General features: G+C 28.0%; 2 protein-coding genes across 3 annotated transcripts; both read right to left on the bottom strand.

Moving 5' to 3' along the window:
• Positions 1–1626: 1626 nt before the first annotated feature.
• Positions 1627–8042, bottom strand: LOC123258593 (dipeptidase 1-like). 2 transcript variants are annotated; one of them, XM_044718707.1, is made up of 10 exons: positions 7930–8042; positions 5905–6037; positions 5310–5472; positions 4781–5064; positions 4642–4699; positions 2413–2589; positions 2224–2314; positions 2091–2166; positions 1762–2028; positions 1627–1681 (listed from the first exon to the last, which is right to left on the bottom strand). In XM_044718707.1, exons 2-10 carry the CDS (start codon positions 6030–6032, stop codon positions 1663–1665), a joined length of 1263 nt encoding a protein of 420 aa, XP_044574642.1. In that variant the 5' UTR covers positions 6033–6037; positions 7930–8042; the 3' UTR covers positions 1627–1662. The 2 variants fall into 2 exon arrangements, with proteins under 2 accessions (XP_044574642.1, XP_044574641.1); XM_044718706.1 differs by lacking the exon at positions 7930–8042 and adding an exon at positions 7531–7734.
• Positions 8043–8968: 926 nt separating this feature from the next.
• On the bottom strand, positions 8969–19765 carry LOC123258784 (3'-5' RNA helicase YTHDC2-like). The gene is made up of 6 exons (XM_044718995.1): positions 19724–19765; positions 19431–19645; positions 19141–19334; positions 15044–17207; positions 10720–11614; positions 8969–9254 (listed from the first exon to the last, which is right to left on the bottom strand). Exons 2-6 carry the CDS (start codon positions 19625–19627, stop codon positions 9240–9242), a joined length of 3465 nt encoding a protein of 1154 aa, XP_044574930.1. The 5' UTR covers positions 19628–19645; positions 19724–19765; the 3' UTR covers positions 8969–9239.
• Positions 19766–23856: the final 4091 nt, after the last annotated feature.

Raw genomic sequence — 23856 nt, 5'->3', positions numbered from 1 at the left:
TCCAGTCCAATACTAACATGTTAACTGTTCCGCGATTTAAATAAGCTAAAGAAGTACAATAATTAATCCACCAAAATAAATTACTTAAATAAAATTAATTATTAATTCAGTGAATTTACCATTAACTATAGTACGGACACTTTCGTCAGCCGGCTTCTCGGTGAATCCATGAATATAAAGTACTGATGGTTTAGAATTATCAATATGCTGATAAATTATATTTGATTTATTTCTATTCATTCGGAAATTAACGATCTTGGCTGATTTGATTGAACTTCTATATAATTTATTACCAAGGTAAATTAAAATTAAGTTATTAAATTAAAATGGCCAATTAGAAATAAAAAAATTGTTCTGATAATAATTGCTAGCAAAAACTTAATAATTACCCAGTATACATTTTTATTCTTAATTTTGCTCTAATTTTATCGATTCCTTCGGCAGTTATGGAGATAATTAAAATATTAATGATTAATAATCGATTTAAAATATTCATATTTATTTAAACACTTTGAATTTCACTTGAAAAAGCAAAAAATTACTCGGAAAAATTTTAACCGATTATTATCAATAAAATATTACGCTCTTTTTAAACTGTCAACTCAAATTCATTTTCTTCGCTTATATACTTACACCCACTCCAGAAAAATATGCAAATAAGAAAATAATAATTTTATCGTAAATACAAATATTATATTAATGACTAAATTTGTATTTATGAATTACACTTTTCATCTGATCTAGAGAAGATATATACTGTAAAAATGTGTGTCTTATTTAAATATATGGCTTTATTATTGCCGAAAAGATGAAAAAATTTTTTCTTTCTTAAATTAATTAAGAAGTGCGTAAATCTGTATGAAAAATGATAATTTTCTTACTTACGCGCTTCTGGCTTTAAGAAAAAAAAAAAATTTAAGCTACAAAGTTGGAAAATAAAATTAAAATTTTTGGTAATTATTTACAAATGGGCTCAAACCTATTTTTGGCCATATTTAGATGAAAAATTAACATTAAAAAAATTTGTTTTTATTCTGCTAGTTTTTACGGCGAATTTATGATTAAAAATGTCGTGAAAGAAAATAATAAAGATTTCGATAGCTTTTTTGCCTTGAAAAGTTGGAACCAATTTTGGATAAAATTTCTATTTTATCTTTTTTTGATATATTTTTTTTTTTTTTGAAAAATACATAAAAAAAATAACAATTTAAAAATAAATAAAATATCACAATTTTCTAAAAAATTTATAAATTTTTTAAAATTGTGATAATCAATTTTTTTTTAAATTGTTCTTTTTTTATGTATTTTTCAAAAAAAAAATATATCAATAAAATCAAATAGAAATTTCGTTGAAAAAAATGAAAATTAAATAATATATAATTTAATATTTACCAAATTTTTTTTTGTACGTCTATTATTTTTTGAGAATTTTTTTATTTCAAAAAAATTTTATTTCTCATTTTTTCGCGGTAAATTTTCACTTCTAACATTCTTGACTTTATTGAAATATAAAAAAATATTTTTTACACCCTTTTGATATTAGTAAAATATCAAACGTATATTTTATAAAAATGAAGAATTTGTTGAAATAATATATGAAAATTCTAATTAATTTTTATTTATATTTTTCCATGATAATTATGCTAGATACATTGTAAAAAATTAATGAATTCCTTTCCATCTAAAAATAAAAAAAAAAAAATTATTATTTCATTAAAAAAAAAAAAAGGGATTATTTTGATTTAATAAAAAATCACATACTCATTGGCAGTTTGACAGGCTCCAGGAGTGAGTCCTTCATTTTTCATGGCTATTTCCAGATCATGTCCGTCAATAGTCATATCACTCGCTAGTTCAGACTTTAAAGACTCACGAACTTTTTCTACATCTTCAAAAACGCGGATTAAATTTCTTCCTGCAAGCTTTTCTAAATCAGCGCGCGTCCAAGTCGGCTCGCCTTCTTTAGACTCGTAGAGTCGGTCAAATAATTTTGGATACTTGGACACATCTTCTAAATCTTTTGGAGTCCTTAAATAAAATTTTAATGAGCAATTAATTTTATTAAAAATAATTAAAAATTATTTAATTACTCATCGATTCCATCATAATCGCTACCGATACCGACGTGATCGGGTCCAATTAAAGTTCTTATGTAATTAATATGCGCTAAAAAAATCAAACAATTATTTGAGAAGAAATAAAATTATTTTGTAAGATAATTACCCACGACATCTTCAATTGTTGTCTCTCTAGATCGATTGCAATTGACAAACCAATTGTAAAAATTCACCATTACAACTCCGTTATTTTTTTTCTGTATTTAAAGTGAATCATCAATTATAAATTTAGTGAGTTATTATTATAAATTTATTTATTTATGAGTAATTTTTAATTGTAATTTTTTAAACTTACTACTGAATGAAGAACATCATCCGGTACGTTCCGATAATGATTACAAATTTTGAACGCTGATGAGTGTGAAAAAATAATAGGGGCGCGTGTTATACTTAAAACATGTCGCATTACATTGTGCGAAACGTGGGATAAATCGACCATTATTCCTAGTCTATTCATTTCTTTAACAACTTCCTGGAAAAAATAATTATTATGAGTTTTTTTTTTAATTGTGAAATTTTTTTGCTTTTTTTTCTTAAAATTTATTACAAATAGAATAATGCTCTATCTCTAGATACATAATTAAGAAATGACCTTGTATCTTATGAACTATTGACATTTTTAAAGATATAAGCTCATCCCGATGTAACACTCATCGAGACCTTTCATTTGAGTACCCACATTAATTTTTCATATATTTTTCATATATTTATATATATATATATATATATATATATATTATATATATGTATACATGAAAAATATATCAAAAATGCATGTAGGTACTCAAATGAAAGCTCTTGATGAGTGTAATGTCGGGATGAGCTTATATCTTTAAAAATATCAATAATTAGGAAATGACCTTGTGTCTTGTGAACTATCGACATTTTTAAAGATATAAGCTCATCCCGACATTACACTCATCAAGAGCTTTCATTTGAGTACCCACATCAATTATTCATATATTTATATATATTATATATGTGTATATATGAAAAATATATAAAAATGCATGTGGGTACTCAAATGAAAGCTCTTGATGTGTCACATCGGGATGAGCTATATCTTAAAACGTCAATACTAAGAAATGACCTTGTATCTTGTGAACTATTGACATTTTCAAAGATATAAGCTCATCCCGATGTTACATTCATCGAGACCTTTCATTTGAGTACCCACATCAATTTTTCATATATTTATATATATTATATATATGTATATATGAAAAATATATGAAAATACATGTGGGTACTCAAATGAAAGCTCTTGATGAGTGTAATGTCGGGATGAGCTTATATCTTTAAAAATATCAATAATTAAGAAATGACCTTGTGTCTTGTGAACTATCGACATTTTTAAAGATATAAGCTCATCCCGACATTACACTCATCAAGAGCTTTCATTTGAGTACCCACATCAATTATTCATATATTTATATATATTATATATGTGTATATATGAAAAATATATGAAAATACATGTGGGTACTCAAATGAAAGCTCTTGATGAGTGTAACATCAAGATGAGCTTATATCTTTAAAAACGTCAATAATTAAGAAATGACCTTGTATCTTGTGAACTATTGACATTTTCAAAGATATAAGCTCATCCCGATGTTACATTCATCGAGACCTTTCATTTGAGTACCCACATCAATTTTTCATATATTTATATATATTATATATATGTATATATGAAAAATATATGAAAATACATGTGGGTACTCAAATGAAAGCTCTTGATGAGTGTAATGTCGGGATGAGCTTATATCTTTAAAAATATCAATAATTAAGAAATGACCTTGTGTCTTGTGAACTATCGACATTTTTAAAGATATAAGCTCATCCCGACATTACACTCATCAAGAGCTTTCATTTGAGTACCCACATCAATTATTCATATATTTATATATATTATATATGTGTATATATGAAAAATATATAAAAATGCATGTGGGTACTCAAATGAAAGCTCTTGATGTGTGTCACATCGGGATGAGCTTATATCTTTAAAAACGTCAATAATTAAGAAATGACCTTGTATCTTGTGAACTATTGACATTTTCAAAGATATAAGCTCATCCCGATGTTACATTCATCGAGACCTTTCATTTGAGTACCCACATCAATTTTTCATATATTTATATATATTATATATATGTATATATGAAAAATATATGAAAATACATGTGGGTACTCAAATGAAAGCTCTTGATGAGTGTAACATCAAGATGAGCTTATATTTTTAAAAACGTCAATAATTAAAAAAGTACAGTGCAATTTAACAAAAGAAAAGTCATTATTTAATATGGCAAAATTTCATTTATTTCAAGAATTTTTCTCTTGAATTGTATTAATTTTTTTTATCAACGTATATAACAAACTGAAATTATATTATTACAAACTTTTTTGATTATTATCGTAATTTTACAAAAAATAACTTCGAAGCTGACAGGCAAAATTGTTTAGTCAAAATTTCTATCACTGTAACCGTAAAGCTAAACAATTACCATTTAAAAATACATACTTTTCCAAACAATGTTAAATTAAAAACCGAAGAATCATTGACAATTGATGCGTCAGCCCTGAAAAATAAATTCATCCAAAAATAAACCCTTACCAAATATTAATTATACAAAACACTAGCTCATTTCAAAAATACTGACCAAGGAGTATTGCAATTGTGTGTTAACGTGATATAACGAACTCCAAGTTCATGGTAAAGTCGAAGCACAGCAAGACTTGAATCTATAGCATGCCCACTTTCAATTCCAATCATCGACGCTATTTTATTATTCTTCCAGGCTCTTTCAATATCATATGAATTTGTCACAAATTCTAATTTAGACGGATATTTATTGACCAGTCGCTTTATCATATCGATTTGACGTAATGCCAATTGAATTGCGTCTTTGTACTGTGATTTGCAAGGGGTGAAAGCGACCCAAAACTTTATTAAAAATTTTTAGTCATAAATATTATTTAAGAAAACATAAATAATGTAATTTAATAAAAAAAGTACACAGAAAAAATTTATTTTAAGCAAGTAAATAATTTTTAAGAATTTAATTTTCTGGATTTGAGTAAAAAAATTTTTAAACCAAGAAATAAGTAAATTTTACTTGATTAAATAATTTATCATCTTGATTCAAAATTATGAAACTCTTAAAAATTATTTTCTTCAAAATTACTTACTTGACCGCCAAGTTTACCAGCAGTTAAGCGAGGAAGGTCAGTGTGACAAGTATTACAAGATTTTACACCCATAAAAGGATCATTTGAAAGATCGGTATCAAAATTTAAAGCGCTCAAATTATTAGCTAACTTGTCGTAAAGATTCCAGGGTAAATCATTATGTCTGAAAATTAATATTTAATTAATTTTTAACATTTATTGTTGAATAAATATTTTTAAATAATCTTTTTGAATTTTTTTTTAAGAATTCGAATTTTTTTTATACACATAAATTTAATAAATATAATCAAATTTTATTTATTTTTTTATTATTTCTTAAGATCTTAATGTATGCATTGATAAAAAGAAAATTTTTTAATAATTTTACAGTACATAAAACAGCAGACACTAAATATTTGATTAATTTTAATAATGATGAAATAATCTCTGATAATTTTTTTTATTTTTGATCGGAAAACCTTAAAGGTCAAAGAAATAAATTTGCACAAGTGAATGATAACATTTTTGTTTATCTTTTTATAAAATGACCGCTAAATAATATCGACTAAAAATTGCTATGGTAATTATTCAGTAAATAATTTTAAAAATTGTTTACCCGTCTACTAACGGTGCAAAATTCAGGACATCGCTTCCTTTGAATGGAGTTGCTCTTAATCCTACTGATAATCCGATTATTAAAACTAGAATCACTATACTAAATACTCCTATACTGATATAAACCATTCTTCCTATAAATAAATAAATTCATTATTACATTATTACGTATTTACATAATTAAGAAATGACCTTGTATTTTGAGAACTATTGACATTTTTTAAAATATAAGCTCATCCCGACATTACATTCATTGAGACCTTTCATTTGAGTACCCACATCAATTTTTCATATATTTCATATATTTATATATATCATAAATACTACACGGAGAAAAAAATTTTGCTATAGGAACTCTATAGTAGTTAGTTAGTTATGAAAAGTTCTAGTAGGTTAAAGTATTCTTAAGGTAACAATACCGTTTGACTCCTGCAATGTTATCCTCATCGAGACCTTTCCTTTGAGTACCCACATAAATTTTTATATATTTTATATATTTATATATATTATATACATATGTATACATATCTATAATTCTCATAATTGAGAAATGACCTTATATCTTGAGAACTATTGACATTTTTAAAGATATAAGTTCATCCTGATGTTATACTCATCGAGACCTTTAATTTGAGTACCCACATCAATTTTTCATATATTTATATATATTATATATATTTATATATGAAAAATATATCAAAATGCATGTGGGTACTCTAATGAAAGATCTCAATGAGTGGAACATCGGGATGAGCTTATATCTTTGAAAAAATCAATAATTAAGAAATTACCTTTTATCTTGTGAAATGTTGACATTTTTAAAGATATAAGCTCATCTCGATGTTACCCTCATCGAGACCTTTCATTTGAATACCCACATCAATTTTTCATATATTTTATATATTTATATATATTATATATGTGTATATATGAAAAATATATCAAAATGCATGTGGGTACTCAAATGAAAGATCTCAATGAGTGGAACATCGGAATGAGCTTATATCTTTAAAAATGTCAATAGTTAAGAAATTACCTTTTATCTTGTGAAATGTTGACATTTTGAAAGATATAAGTTCATCTCGATGTTACCCTCATCAAGACCTTTCATTTGAATACCCACATCAATTTTTCATATATTTTATATATTTATATATATTATATATATGTATATATGAAAAATATATCAAAATGCATGTGGGTAGTCAAATGAAAGGTCTCAATGAGTGTAACATCGGAATGAGCTTATATCTTTAAAAATGTCAATAGTTAATAAAGTAAAGTGCAATTTAATAGGATTCATTATTTAATAAAGGCAAAATTTCATTTATTTACAGTTCACATGCTAATTAGTAATTAATTTAAAAAATTAACTTATTTTTTGATTCTTCAAATGAGAATTTTGCTTTTGGATTGCGATATTAAAAATTGAAGAAGAAAAAGAAGAAAAGTGAATCATAATTTGTACATTAAAAAAAAATCAATTTGATTTAAAAGAAAAGATTTTTAGCTAAAAAAAAATATTTTTATAAAAATGCAAAATTTTTTCATCTTTTTACAACAAAAAAAAGCAATATTTTTCTTCTACAATTATAAGTATAAATTTTTGAATTATGAAAATATTTACCCATTATAAAATATTAAAAAAAAAATAAACTCTTGTAACAAAACTTTATCACTTAAATTATTTCTACTACTAAAACAATGAATAGCGTCTTTTGTTATTACAAAATAACAATTTAACTCGAACAAAAGTAGTAATAATTACAAAAGGTATTTTATGCCTTGATAAAGAGTGACGCAAGTCATTTATCATCCAGCAAATCGCACTTAATTCTCACATATAATTACGCTATATAAATTAGTATCAAACAAACTGTCCTGTCTTAACAACGAAACAATATTCATTAATTTAATATCATATTTAGATAAACAAACTCCCTCATAAAATTTTTTTTTATAATTAATCATTAAATTATTCGATTACATTCATTCTATAAATAATTAAAAAAATAATAATACTTACGGGCTTTTTTATAAATTTGTATGGAAATCTCAGTGCACTCTACACAGCGAACTGTTATCTAATAGACATGCATTTATGTTGTACCGAGTTTTCCTCTATCTATCTTCTCTATTGTATCATTATCAATTTGTGAAGTTATTTATAACAGTTGATCTCCTGTCTACGGATATAATACAATAAAGTCAATTTATATTGAAGTCATTCATTATAAAGATATTTGTTGAAATTTTATTTAGTTAAAAATAAAAATTATACAACAAAATTATTTAAAAAAAAAAAAAAAAAAAAAAATTTCAATAAAATTTACCTTAAAAATATTAATAAAATAATAAATAAATGAAGAAAATAAAAAATTCTAATTTAACTAAACAATTTATTTTTATTTTTAAATTTAAATAAAATAAATACATTTTTTCTTCATATACAATAAAAATTTTTTTTTTAAGTACGAATAATCTCAATTTTTTTACGTAGAAGTAATTAAAGAAAAATATTTATAATATCTTAAAAATAATTGCCGATTTTGGTACTAATTTTTAACGCTAAGAAAATTAACTAAAAAAAGGCTGAGTAATTTTTATTAAACAAAAATAATAATAATTATTATTCTGGTTGGAAAAAAAAAAAAACATTCAAATTCGACAATCCAGTATTTTTTTTTTATGTATAATTTTTTAAATTTAAATTTATAATTTTTTTCTAATTTAAAAAAAATAAAATTTTGAAGATTTTTTTACATTTAGAAATATTCAAATTTTTTTTTTAATTTTAATATTATTTTCCAATTTTTAAATTCGCTAACGTGCTTTGCACTTAAATTTTTTTTTTGAAAAAAAAAAATTTTACAAGGATTGTTTAAAATTTACTACTTAAAAATGAACACATTTTGTAGCCAAATATTATTTTCATAAAAATATTGGTTTTATAAAAATTGTTTTAACATATTTTGAAGCATAAAATTTTTGAATCAACCTCTTGAAAAAAAAAAAAAAAGTATAAATATTTTAGCAGCATCCAGTAATAAACTTAAAGAGATCGCAATATAAAGATAAATTATTGAATAACCTCTTTTACAAAACTTATTTTTTATAATACTGCAATCAAAAATCATTAAATATTACTATTAAGACTATGAGTATTGAAATCAGCGACTAAATTTCCATAACCTGTATTATTAAATTACAAACTATCCTTGAAATATATTTAACTCTAAAATACCACTTTAATATTTATAAACAATAATAATTTTAATTATCACCAGCGAAATAGACTATGTCAAGTATAAAAGAGTAAATATATCTATTTTGTAATTAGTTCAGGAATTTCTGCAACAAAAAAAAATAATTATTAATATAAATATATCTTCATATAAATTAATAATACCACATCTTAATTTTTATAGAATATTTAAAAATTAAGATAGATATGATATGTAGAATGGAAAAAAATTGACTTGACATTTTTAAAGATCTAAGCTCATCCCGATGTTACACTCATCGAGACTTTCCATTTGAGTACTCACATCAATTTTTCATATATATATATATATACATATATATATATATATATATATATATATATATATATATATATATATATATATATATATATATATATATATAAAATGCCATGTGGGTACTGTTGGCCATGAACGCGGGCTGTTTTATTTGTATCTCCAGGTGCCTTACAGGTAATTTAATCTATATTATTAAGAGAATAAGAAAAATTTTGTGGCCAGAGTATTTATAAGAATTTAGGCTGCATTTGAAAATTATCTCTAGATACATATTTGAGAAATGACCCTGTATCTTGTGAAATAATGGGACTTTTAAAGATATAAGCTCATTCCGATGATACACTCATCAAGACCTTTCATTTGAGTACCCACATCAATTTTTCATATATTTTATATATTTATATATTTGACAAATACTATATATATAAAATATATAAAAAATGCCATGTGGGTACTCAAATTAAAGGTCTCGATGAGTGTAACATCGGGATGAGCTTATATTTTTAAAAACGTCAATAATTAAGAAATGACATTGTATCTTGTCAACTAATAATGTTTTTAAAGATATAAGCTCATCTTAACATTACACTCATCGAGACCTTTCATTTGAGTACCCACATCAAGTTTTCATATATTTTATATATTTATATATATTATAAATATGTATATATGAAAAATATATCAACTCATACCGATTTTACACTCATCGAGACCTTTCATTTAAGTACCCACATCAATTTTTCATATATTTATACATATTATATATATGTATGTATATATGAAAAATATATAAAAAATGCATGTGAGTACTCAAATGAAATCTCTCGATGAGTGTAACATCGGGATGAGCTTATATCTTTAAAAAGGTCAATAGTTAAGAAAGTACAGGGCATTTTAACAAATATCTTGTGAACTATTGACATTTTTAAAGAAATAAACTCATCCCGATGTTACACTCATCAAGACCTTTCATTTGAGTACCCACATCAATTTTTCATATATTTATATATATTATATATATGTATATATGAAAAATATATCAAAAATGCATGTGGGTACTCAAATGAAAGCTCTTGATGAGTGTAACATCAAGATGAGCTTATATCTTTAAAATCGTCAATATTCAAGAAACTACAGTGCAATTTACCAAAAATCATTATTTACTAAAGCAAAATTTATTAATTTATATTTCACAATTTTTGGCAGTCAAAATTATTTACTTATTGCTTCAAGTAAATTTTTTTCCTGTAAATAATACAAAAAAAAGCACTTACATCCTCATCATCAGTCCTACGAGCATTAGCAGGATAATAATCGACAATCAAAGGTCTAGGTCGTTGCCCAATCCCCGCCGGTTGCTGAAGCTCACAAGCATGCTCCTCATTACTAATAATCGACACAACAGCCTTGATCACCAGTTCATCCAACTGCGTCATATTTTTATTCGGCGTCTTCATCCTCCTGAGAAACAAAGCGTTCCACTTCTGTCTCAAATAAAGCACCAGCCTCGCAGTCTCATAATCAACTTTCATCGCGATCCAATCATCGAGCTTCAAAATAGTCATTCCCTCCCTACTGTCCTCCGCCTCGGAGTCTGATTCGCTCTCAGGTACCGTTTCAGTGTCATAAATAAGATCCATAGGTAATCTCGCAGGTCCACTAAAAAGCGCAATAGTCACCGGATTGACCAAAGTAACAGTCTTGACGTGACAGAACCTTCCTGAGCGACTCATTTCTTCATAAACCAGCCAATCCGAGGGCAGTCCTGTAACCCCAGCAGCGTGAGACTGTGCAGAAGTAGTTCTAGCTGACTTAGAAAAATCTCTCAGTGTCGAAGAAGGATGCAAGAAAACTCTAGACTCTTTCTGAGTCCTCAGTTGTCCATATTCTCGATCAACACGTATCAAATTGGGATACAACCCCGCAGTGAGCGCAGCTTTAACCACAGCCCAATTTTCAGAGTTCAAATTAAGATCACGAATATCGCCAGCGCCTCTAGCTCTAACAAACCCAGAAGCTCTTAATTGTCCCAACATCTGGGTCCTCATTCCAACAATCATCTCCATAACAGCCGAAGAAATAAAATTCTTATCACAAAATTGTCTTTCCCACCCACTGGCTCTTGCCTGCTGCCAAGCTTGGAACGCTCTGAGCACCGCCATGTGATCGCTGTAATAATAATAATAATTTATTTAATTGTACTTAAGTACATTAGCTTTTAGCTATTCATATTTACAAAACATATCATACATACTAGAGTGGCGCAAAAAAACCGACTTTTTTTTTTTTTTTTTTTTTAGTCTCGAGTGAAAAAATGTTAGTTTTTGATGTTTTAAGCTCTCTCCAAAGAACAGCTCACAAAAAAAATTTTAAGAGGTCGCTCCAAATTTTTTTAAATTTCAAAAATCAAATTTTTTTTTAAATTTTTTTTCTCGTTACGTCATAATTTTATAGACAAAAAAAATGAATTCCTGAAAGTTTCAGTTCAAAATTAAAATTTTGAAAGGTCGTTCATAAATTTTTTTTTCAATTTCAGAGTCCAAAAAATGCTAATCCAATTAAATAGTCACTAATGTACCATAAATGTTGAGAAAAACTTTTTAGTGCTGCTGAACCTAACTTTTACCCTTAAGCTATCCGAGACACGGATAGGTAACTTAATAGGTAACTGAATGATAGTTACGGACAGTGTCTCGGATAGCTTAAGTGTAGAGCAGTATTCTCTTTTAATAGCTTCCTCTTTCTTTTTGTCTTCTTGTTCTATTCTATTATTATGTTATATTTTTTAATTTTAATTGTTGTTGATTTAATGTCTCTCATGTACTATTCTAATAACGTAAGCCTTTTTTATGAAAATCAAGTTTCTTTTTTAGGCTAACTAGTATAAATCATGTATTAACACTTAATGTATTTAACACAATAAGAATAAGAAAAACTATATTATTTACTTCACTATGTACAGCCCTTGAGGCTTATCAGGTATTAAGAAATATTTATTTATGTTATCCTCTATGAGAGCCCGTATGGGCCAGGTAGACAATTTATTTTAAGTAACAGGTCTTACGTTTATACCTGTGTATTATGTTTATATCTATGTATCAATGATTTAAATAAATAAACGCTTGAATAAAAAAAATAAAAAAAAAAGGGTAGAGCAGTTGGCGCGACACCAAAAGATCCAGGTTCGATTCTTGGTCTGAGCATTTTCCGAGTTATTTTTTCGATGACCGAAAAAAGTTTCACTGAGTAAAAAGTTAACTTCTTTGCTTAAGGTAGTACCCTCGCCAGAGTCGTTTTCTTAGGATTTTTTTTTAACTTCGGCAGATTAATATTCATATAATTCTGCGTCGATTGGCGCAATTTGAAAATTTTTGACCATTTAGTTTCAGAGATATTTAATTTCAAAGTTTGAGTTTTGAACGCTCTTTTACATTGCGGTATACGGGATATCGAAAAGTTTACCTACAAACATTTTTATATCTCAGAAACTTTTCTTAGGATTCTTTTAAAAAACTAGAGTAACGTTAACTAACAACTAAACAATTTTTTAAAAATAATTTCATTGATAATTACCACACAGTTTCAGAGATATTTATTAATAAGTAATGAAAAATTTACCAGACTTTAGCCGAGGAGGGGATACGTTAATAAAACTGTGGCAACAACGCAAGTTTTGTGAGCCGCGAAAAAAATATGAGACGCGCATGCGCTGAAAAATTTGAAAAGTTTAATTTACTTTAAGTGTAACATTATAGTTATTAATTTTATTTATTTAAAAAAAAAAGTAACAATGATTATTTTATGAAAATAAGTATTTTTCTATATTTATAAAAATTCAAAAAGTTAATAAGTTGAATATAATAATATATATTAATCTTTCATAAGTTATAAAAATAATAGTCAGATGAAATAATAAAAAAAATACTAAAATTTAAAATCCGTAAATACATCAACATAAAAAATTCAATTACTGATTTTTCTGAAAAAACAAAACAATATTGTCAATTATTTTTTTTCTATTTGTTATTTGCATATTTGCTAGTGATTTCTGTCGTTTTTCAAGGACTTTTTTTTATGAATCGTCCTTTATAAGTCAATTTTTCAGACATTGTAATTATATTTCCGAATAAATGTATGTAAATAAATAAATAAACGCATGTGTCAAAACAGAGGTTAATCTACAGTTAGTCCAAAACACTACAGTATAACCACTATAAAATATCTTAACACTCACGCAGTGTTGCCAGACTTTTCAAACGATCAGTTTCTCGTTTGTGATTGGCTAAAATAAGTACATAAACAGCAAAAAGTTTTAGGCTTGTCAATAATGACTCTAAAGTATATGTACCATACATTCTAGCACAAACTTTTGACGACGGAAGTCGCGAGGGTACTACCTTAATCTTAATTAAAAATAAAAAATTTTTGATTATTAGATATATTCACCCGAAGATGGTATTGAGTGCTCATACCGACAATAAAAGTGGTGAAAATAAATTTAATAAATAAAAATTTAATGTAAAATTTAAAATTAGTCTAACATCAATTTGGATCGGGGATAATGGTCTAAAATTGGTCTAAAATGGTCTAAAATTAAATGCCTGTAAAACAAAAGCAGCAATTTTTGGAAGTGTATTTAAAGTTGACGATGAATTACGTAATTTAGCGCCTAAAATTAAGATAAATTCCATAGAAATTAACTTCTCTAAATCAGTAAAATACCTAGGAGTAATCTTAGATGATAAATTATCATGGTCTGAACAAGTAAATGTTGTATGTTATAGATGTATGAGAACTCTTGCACAATTAAAAATGTATGGTAACATTTTTAATTTACGCGCAAGGAAAAAACTTGTTATCACTTTAATATGGCCTATCTTTGATTACTGTGCTGCAGTTTATAGCGATATAACTGCACAACAACAGCTTAAAATGCAAAGAAAGTTAAATTCCTGTGTGCGCTATATTTTTAAAATAAACAGATACGAACATGTTACTCCGTATTACCGTGATTTAGGCTGGCTTACACTTAAAACTAGACGTGAATTCTTTTATTGCTGCTTGATTTACAAAGCAATTAAAATGCGTCAGATGCCTCTATTTCATAGGGAATTATTTACAATTGAACCTAGATTCCGGAGAGGCGATGATAGACAAGACTTATTAGTACTTCCTAACTGTAATAGTGTTAAATATGATAAGTCGTTCATTGTTAGTGCAATAAGGGCGTGGAATAAACTACCAATAGACTGTACAAATGAATGTATTTTTAAGGAATTTCGGAGTTCATGCTTTAATTTCTATCTGTCGAATTTAAAAGAATAACTGATTGATTGATAAATGATTGATAAATGTGTAATGATGTGATGATGATAGTGCATTATTATTTACTTTTTACTTTTTATATTTTATATATGATTATATATTTATACCATATACTTTTTGTATTAAATAATTTTATCCGTGATGGCCGCAAGGAGTCTAGAGACTCCATGGCCAAATAACAATAAATAAATAAAAATAAAATAATGGCTTTGAAATATATAACTCTTTAATATTAATAATAATAATAATAATTATAAAATTTGTAGCACTTACCTGTAAGTATCAGCAGCAAATTTCTTGCGTGCAGCGGTAGCTGCTCGCTTCTGACAAGGCTGGTGCGGCAGCACAAACGGGTCCTTATAAGCCAGACTGCAAACAATTGTCAGAATCGGATCCAGACACTTCAAGACCACCGCATAGAGTAGCATCTTCCCCAACCTCGGTTCCACCGGCAGGTCCAGAAGATGAGTCCCCAGCTCCGTAAGATCTTCCCAAGCGTCCAAAGCATCAATAGACTTCAGCAACTGCACCGCGTTCCTAGTGATCATATTCGACGGCGGTTCCAAAGCGCGTTCCAGGAACTCCGCAATTGGAGTGTTTCCCGGAGCCAAGTGCTTGGTAAACAAACACAGTTCCTGAAGCGGCAGCCTCAGAATCTCCGGAGTCTGATACGGCTGCATGCTATTATATCTTACTGAAGAATAAAGCCGGTAACAAATTCCCTTCTGGCACCTCCCAGCTCTTCCCTTTCTCTGCTTCGCACACGCCTGAGAAATCCAGTTTGACTTAAGCGTGCACACATTGCTAATCGCATCAAAAGACTTTTCCTTAACCTTCCCCGAGTCTATCACAAAGACAACATCATCAATAGTGATACTAGTCTCCGCAATATTAGTAGAAAGAATTATTTTTCTCGTTCCAGGCGCACAAGGTCTGAACAAGCGCTTCTGGTCGCTCATCTGCATATTAGAGTGCAGAACAAATAAATTAATTTTCAACCCAAGACACCTTTTTTCTTCATTAGAAATCTTTTCTCTCATCGTTACGATGTCGTCGTAGCCCGGTAAAAAAACTAAGATCGACCCCGCGGACATTGAAGAGTGAATATGAAAAATAAGCAACAGCAAGAGGTCGTAGTCTACATTATCATCATTAAAAGTGTTGTGGTAAATATCAAGGATTAATTTCTCCTCTTCGGTTAAAGGAGCGTCTTGCTGAGTCTCGTGCTGGTCATCAAGATTGCAATCGTAGGTCTTCATGTAGGCTTCTATTAACTCAGTGCACTCAACTTGGTTCATTTTTCTCGCCCAGTCCAAAGCAGTCCACTCATTACTCGCTCTGATGGTCAAGTTTGCGCCGAGGTTCAGCAATTGCTCGGTTGTGTTTATTGACCCGCGGCCTGCGGCGACCATTAGCGGTGTTACGCGAGTTATCGAGTGCTGATAATCTACAGAAATATTTTCTGATAAAATTAAATGTAGCAGTTGAGTGAAATTGTCCTCTCCGCCGATGAGCCACGCGTCGCAGATGCTTTTGTCCATTTCTTCCGCCAGCCAGGGTTCTAATTCTATTTTTTCGGGGACTGAGTCGCTCTGCTGGCCTAATATTGGAGATGGTAGGACATTTTTGTGGGACTGAAGGTGAGTATTTGTCTGCTGAGGAGGACACTGGGTCCAAGATTCTAAAACTTTGCGCTGGTCTTTTTTATTTAGCAATTCTTTGCGTTTAGAAGACATTTCTTTGGTCATATAGCCGGTCATTTTTAAAATATCTTGAAGGTAGTAAGTGTCCACGTCGAAACTACGCCCGCTGATGTTTATTACAGTGCACTGAGTAAAGTATTTTGAGAAAATGTTTGTGTCCATTGTGGCGCTCATGAGGATTAATTTTAAAGCTCGGTATTTTACTAGAGCGTCTTTTAGGGCTATTAGTAAAAAATCGCAGAATCTGTCACGCTCGTGGACCTCGTCGACGATTATGTGGGTCACTGTTGCTAGGGCGGAGTCGCCGCCCATTAGAGTGCGGAGTAACACGCCGTTGGTGCAGTAAGTTAAGAGAGTTTTGGGAGCCACGCGGCTTTCTAAGCGGATTTGGTACCCGAAGGTCTGGCCGATTTTCTCGTCACGCTCGTAAGCGACGCGTTCAGCGATGGAGACTGCGGATAGACGGCGGGGCTGGGTGCAGATTATTCGGCAGACTTGGTTGCGCTGTTGGCAGTTCTCGAGGATGTACTGCGGGACTTGGGTGGTTTTGCCGGAACCTGTTTCCCCGGCTATTACGACTACTTGGCTGGATGATAGGGCGTCAAGGATTTTTTCACGAGAGCTGTAGACTGGGAGACTCTTGCGGAAATTTACGAGGTCTTGGTTCGTGCGCAGTTGAGGCACTTGAGGGATGCTGTTGTTCAGGCGGCCCATCGCTTTTGCGTTTACGATTACTGGAATGATAATTTGGGAAAAATTTATCATTAGAATTTTTATAAATAATTAATTATAAAAAAAAATATTTTGTTTTAAATTCGAACTTGTAATTTTTTTTAATTTAATCATAGAGACATTTTTTGATAAATATTTTTTATTTAGTAAAAAATCTTTGATTCATCACTTAAATTACAAGTAAAAAAAGTACTTCGAAAAAATTGCACGCTTAATTTTTTTAATTTTTGACATGAGATTTTTTCTTTTAATTTTTTTAATAAAAAAAAAAATAGCTATAAAGTCAGTATGTGACTGCCGTGACTTGTGAACTATAAATAAATAAAATTATGCTTTATTAAATGATGATTTTTGTTAAATTGTACTGTAATTTGTTAACCATTGATGTTTTTAAAGATATAAGCTCATCTTGATGTAACACTCATCGAGAGCTTTCATTTGAGTACCTACATGCATTTTGATATATTTTTCATACGTACATATATATGATATATATAAATATATAAAATATATGAAAAATTGATGTGGGTACTCAAATGAAAGGTCTTGATAAATGTAACATCGGGGTGAGCTTATATCTTTAAAAATGTCATTAGTTGACAAGATACAATGTAATTTCTTAATTATTGATGTTTTTAAAGATATAAGCTCATCCCGATGTTACACTCATTAAGACCTTTCATTTGAGTACCCATATGGCATTTTTCACATATTTTATATATATAGTATTTGTGATATATATAAATATATGAAAAATCGATGTGGGTACTCAGATGAAAGGTCTCGATGAATGTAATATCAAGATGAGCTTATATCTTTTAAAATGTCAATATTTGACGAGATATAATGTCATTTCTTAATTATTGACATTTTTAAAGATATAAGCTCATTCCGATGTTACACTTATCGAGACCTTTCATTTGAGTACCGACATGGTATTTTTTACATATTTCATATATATGGTATTTGTGATATATATAAATATATAAAATATATGAAAAATCGATGTGGGTACTCAAATGAAAGGTCTCGATAAGTGTAATATCAATATGAGCTTATATCTTTAAAAATGTCAATAGTTCACGAGATATAATGTCATTTCTTAATTATTGACATTTTTAAAGATATAAGCTCATTCCGATGTTACACTTATCGAGACCTTTCATTTGAGTACCGACATGGTATTTTTTACATATTTCATATATATGGTATTTGTGATATATATAAATATATAAAATATATGAAAAATCGATGTGGGTACTCAAATGAAAGGTCTCGATAAGTGTAATATCAATATGAGCTTATATCTTTAAAAATGTCAATAGTTCACGAGATATAATGTCATTTCTTAATTATTGACATTTTTAAAGATATAAGCTCATTCCGATGTTACACTTATCGAGACCTTTCATTTGAGTACCCACATGGTATTTTTTACATATTTCATATATATGGTATTTGTGATATATATATATAAATATATAAAATATATGAAAAATTGATGTGGGTACTCAAATGAGCGGTCTTGATGAGTGTAACATCGGGATGAGCTTATATCTTTAAAAATGTCAATAGTTCACGAGATACAAGGTCATTTCTTAATTATATATCTAGATATAGAGCATTTTCAAATGCAGCCTAAATACTTATCATCATTAATTGACTATTGGTGAAAATGATATGAAACCTTGAAAAGGCACAAGTTCAAGTCAAGAATTTTCCAACGATATCAAATTTAACCATAAAAACCCATTTTATCATATAAATACACTGGCCACAAAATTTTGCTGATTCTCTTAATAATATAGATTATAAAAATTTTAATATGTCGGCTAATTTTCATAATTCAGTATCATAAATTAGCTCAATAGATTTTTTAATGAAGATTATAATTAATAGACTTAACATTAGAGTATTGACTGAATGATTTTTTACCTTCATTGTCAACAGTTCGTTCACGTTCAGTTGGTGGTAATAAATCTTGACGTTCCTTACTGTTGATAGGAAACTTTTGTATTAAATTAAAAATTCCTTGCTTCGATGTTTTTTGAATTTTTAACACTGGGTCCGACTGAATAATTGTTGATCCTTCTCTTTTATACACTGTTAAAAAACGATTTGCTCCTTTTCTGTATAAATAAAAAAAAAAAGGTAATTATAATCATATATATTTTTATAATTCTAAATTACACTATTAACTAAAAACATTATATAAAAAAATTTACCCTCGACTTTTGGATTTGAGACCCAACTCTTGTACTAAACTATGAACATAAGCTCTTTCTTCAGCAGTGTAGGATGATGGAAATTCAAGTTCCTTCAAATCCGGCGATTCTATCAATTTTTTTACACACAAATTAACAGCAATACGCGTGTCTTCTCCTATCACCGGCTTCCAATGATTGTTTTTACGTCTTGGCATTTTTTATTTTTAAAAATTCTGCAAATAAAAATTTATCAATTAATTATCTATAAGCAACAAGTCAACAATAATTATCACAAAAATAAAAATAGTTACCTAACCAACGGAAATAAAAATATGTCAAATATATTCTACAAAATAATTAACCAAATATATGTAATGCAAATATTATTTTTTAATAATCGACAAAAAAATTTATTAAAAAATTTAAGGTAGACATTACAGCCGTTAATTTTTTAGCATTTCGTAGAATTGAACTTTGATGTATTTACTTGGAATTTTTCGAGTTCAATTAATAATAATAATAATTACACTAATAACATCAACAATAATCATAATAATATTTGCAAGGTTTACTCTCATTTGTCTCTCAACAGAGGCACTGTCATCTTGTTCTTAATTTAAATTTATGGTTATTATTTTTTAATTGGTCCCAAAAAAAATGATTTAAACTTTGGCGCTAATTTAAATTATTGGCGCGCAAAATTTAAAAATGAAAATTTTATAGCAATTAAATTATTATAAAAAAAAAATTCCACATGTGAAAATTAAAAAAAAATTATAAGTGAAAATGTTTAAAAGAATTTTTTTATTGTAATTGATTAGTTAAAAATTTATAAAATTAACAGCTGATAGCTAACTTCAGTATTATAAAAATATGACACTGAAATTGACAGACATTCGAAATTTTTTTAGAATTTTAAAACAAGTAAATTATGGCAAAAATAAATTAGGAAAAAAATTGAAATGTAGAAATTATAAAAAAGTGAAAAATTCAAATTTTTTAAAATAATTTTTTTGTTAAATAAAATTGAAAAATTCTCAAGTGACTGTTAACTTTAATTTTATAATTTTATAGCAATTTAATTATTATAAAAAAAATTTAATTAAAAAATTCTATGTGAAAATTAATAAAAATTACAAGTGAAAATTTTTTTATTGTAGATTTGTTTGAAAAATTTAAAAAATTGAAAGAATTCTAAAAGAAATTTAAAAAATTGAAAACATTCATGAAGTTAACAGACTTTAAAAATTTTTTTAGAATTTTATAGCAATTAAATTATTATAAAAACAAATTTAATTAAAAATTTTCATGAAAATTAAGTTATCCGACATTTAAAAATGTTTAGAATTTTTTTTTATTAAAAAAATCATTGCAAAATAATAAAAAAAAATTTTCATTTGTAAAAAACTTAAAAAATTTCAAGTGCAATTTAAAAAAAATATTTTTTAGTAATTTAATAATTAAAAAAAATCAAAAAATTAAGAACATCGGCTAAATTTAGTGTTATAGAAATTCCACATGTGAAAATTAATAAAAATTACAAGTGAAAAATTTTAGAAGAATATTTTTATTGTAATTAATTTGTTAAAAAAATTTAAAAAATTAACAGCTGACAGCTGACTTCAGTATTATTGAAAACTGTCAAAGAAAACACTGAAATAATTAATTATTATTTTATTATTGTTTATTATTGTGTATAATAAGGTAAATTAAATATAATTACTCTTAAATATTTAATAATTGACAGTAATTGTAAAAATAAATAAAAACATCTAAAGTTTTATAAGAAAATTAATTTAGCAGATATTTAATAATTTTTAGAATTTTTTTAACAAATTAATTGTTGCAAAAAACAATATAAAAAAAAATTGACATGAAGAAATTTTAAAAAATTAAAAATGCAATTTTTTATTAATAATCTTTAGGAAAAAAATTTGTTGGTTACAAAAAATTAAAAAATAGTCAAGTAACTGCTAATTTTAATGAAAATTAAGTTAGCCGACATTTAAAAATTTTTAGAATTTTTTTTTATTTAAAAAATTATTACAAAAAAATGAAAAAAAAAATTCACTTGTAAAAAACTTTAAGTACTGTAAGTGCAATTTTTTAAAAATATTTTTTTTTTCTAATTTAATTATTAAAAAAAAATAAGGAAAACGGTTGACCCTAAAGGCCATCCCTGCAACTTCCCGCTAATTCCGTTAATACCTGGCCGCTTTTTTGAGCTCTTCGAGCGTGTTTCAGAAGTGTTTCAGAAGATTATTGTTATTACATAAATGTTAACCTCAAATGTAAGAATTTATCTTTTGAAATTGTATTCTTTCATATATTTTACATGTTTTTATATTATTGTTTTTTCTCTGTACACAGCTTGCCTGAAGAAGTTGTAAATAACAACGAAACGTTGCAACATTTGAAAACGTAACATTTGTTTTTACCTTTGGTCCACATTTACCCTTGGGCCATATTTATAGCTAAATTTGTCATTAAAGACAAATTTGGGAACTGGGGAAATAAAGGATAAAGGGGGGAGGAGGAACCTTACTAGTAGGAATTTTTCGGTAACCGAAAAATAATTCAGACAGCCCAGACCGGGACTCGAACCCGGATCATTTGGTTACGCGCCAAAGGCTCTACCAGTTAAGCTATCCGAGACATTGTCCGTAACTACCATTCCGTCACCTAATAAGACCTACCGAGTAATAAACGCCTCAGATCACATGTTTGTTGACCTCGGTAAAGAGCCATAATTTTGACCACGTTCCTGATAACTTTAATTTATTATTTATATCATGGATGAAAGTAATTTAAATACTATACAACCTGTGTGTTGTTTTAAGCTCTCCGAGCTCAAAAAGATACCTTTTCTATGCTTTTGAGCTCTTTGAGCTCAAAAGTCTGATAGAAGTTTCATAGAACACTATTTTTTGAATGTTCATACCGCAATAACTTTTGAATGAATGAACCGATTTTTACGCAGTTGGCGGCATTCTACGTAGTTTTTTAAGCCTTATAAATAATTTCTAAGTTTCAATTGGTCAAACTAGAAATTTCGGAGTAACTCTGAAAAAACACTTTTTTCGGTTTTCTTTCGTTCACGATACCTCTCGAACGAATCAACCGATTTTGACCGGATTGGCGGCGATCGACGTGGTTTTTCAAGGTTGAGAGCTGATTAGTTTTTGGAATCGATCGGTTGAGCCGTTTAAAAATTATCCCAAAAAAACCACGTCAGAAAAAATTTTTTTTCCTACTTTTTTTTAGATTTCTCCAAATTTCTCAAAATCTATCGGTCCGAATCGGTTCAAATTAACAGGAAATCTAAGTTTGGCGAAGCCCTTTCGAATGGCACCAACCGCGATGAAATCGGTTCAACCGTTCAAAAGTTATAAGAGGTTTACATACTTACACACATACACACATATACATACAGACATAGTGACACCCTCGCGGGAATAGTCAGGAAAGTTTCCTAGGACCTCAAAACGTTGAGATCTGATGAAAACTCGATTTTCGAAAAACGGGGTAAGGTAAAAGCCCCAATATATGATCATGTACCAGTATATGATCATATATTGGGGCTTTTACCTTACAGTCAACGCTCTCTGTATTTGACTCACCCGTACAGGACCATTCTCTGTATTTGACTCGTCCTTGTCCATAACAGCTGTGTAAAATCGTCAAATACAGAGGAAGAATGCACTGATAGAAGGATTTATTTGTATTAAAAAAATATTTGTTAATAGTTAACAAATCATTTATTAGAGACCATTTTTTAGTATCAAACAAATATTTCTTAGTATTTAAAATGATTTGTTTGTATTTAATAAATCTGATATTCATTTATTAAATATTAATAAATCTTTTTAAATACTAAGAAATATTTGTTAAGGACTAAAAAGTGGTCTCTAATAAATGATTTGTTAAATATTAACAAATATTGCACGCCTCATAGCGCGAAGCGCGTGAGGTTGTGCTTTATACTCGACTCGTCAAGGTCAAGCAATTTTGTGATCTTTAAATGTCTCTATCACAACCATATTACACTTATACAATAATATAAGTAGATGTACACGGAGAAATCACTTAAATCAAACCATCTTTTGCTTTCTAAAATCATTTCATGTAGCTATTTTGAAAAAAAAAACGTTTTGAAAAAAATTTTACGTGGACGTCCGGATGTCACCCCATTTTGGATGTACCAATGATTACTCCCAAACAAATTGATATTTCAAGACCGGACCTTTTTTATTAGTTTACGAATGCGATGAACTGGGTCCGTATTTCATATCAGTAGCCTAGTTTACGTATTTTTTTTTTTTTAATTGAATTTTTATTAAAATTTATTACGATATAACCGTACAAAGACAAACGAATTTTTCTTATTTGTCACGTGAAAACTATGGCGCCACTTGATAAAGCTAGATTTTTTTAGACTGCGTAC

This window comes from Cotesia glomerata, linkage group LG2 (genome assembly GCF_020080835.1).
Source record: "Cotesia glomerata isolate CgM1 linkage group LG2, MPM_Cglom_v2.3, whole genome shotgun sequence".
Classification (NCBI taxonomy): domain Eukaryota; kingdom Metazoa; phylum Arthropoda; class Insecta; order Hymenoptera; family Braconidae; genus Cotesia; species Cotesia glomerata.
Note: the sequence above shows the minus strand (reverse complement) of the source record. Positions and strands in the feature narration are given on the sequence as shown.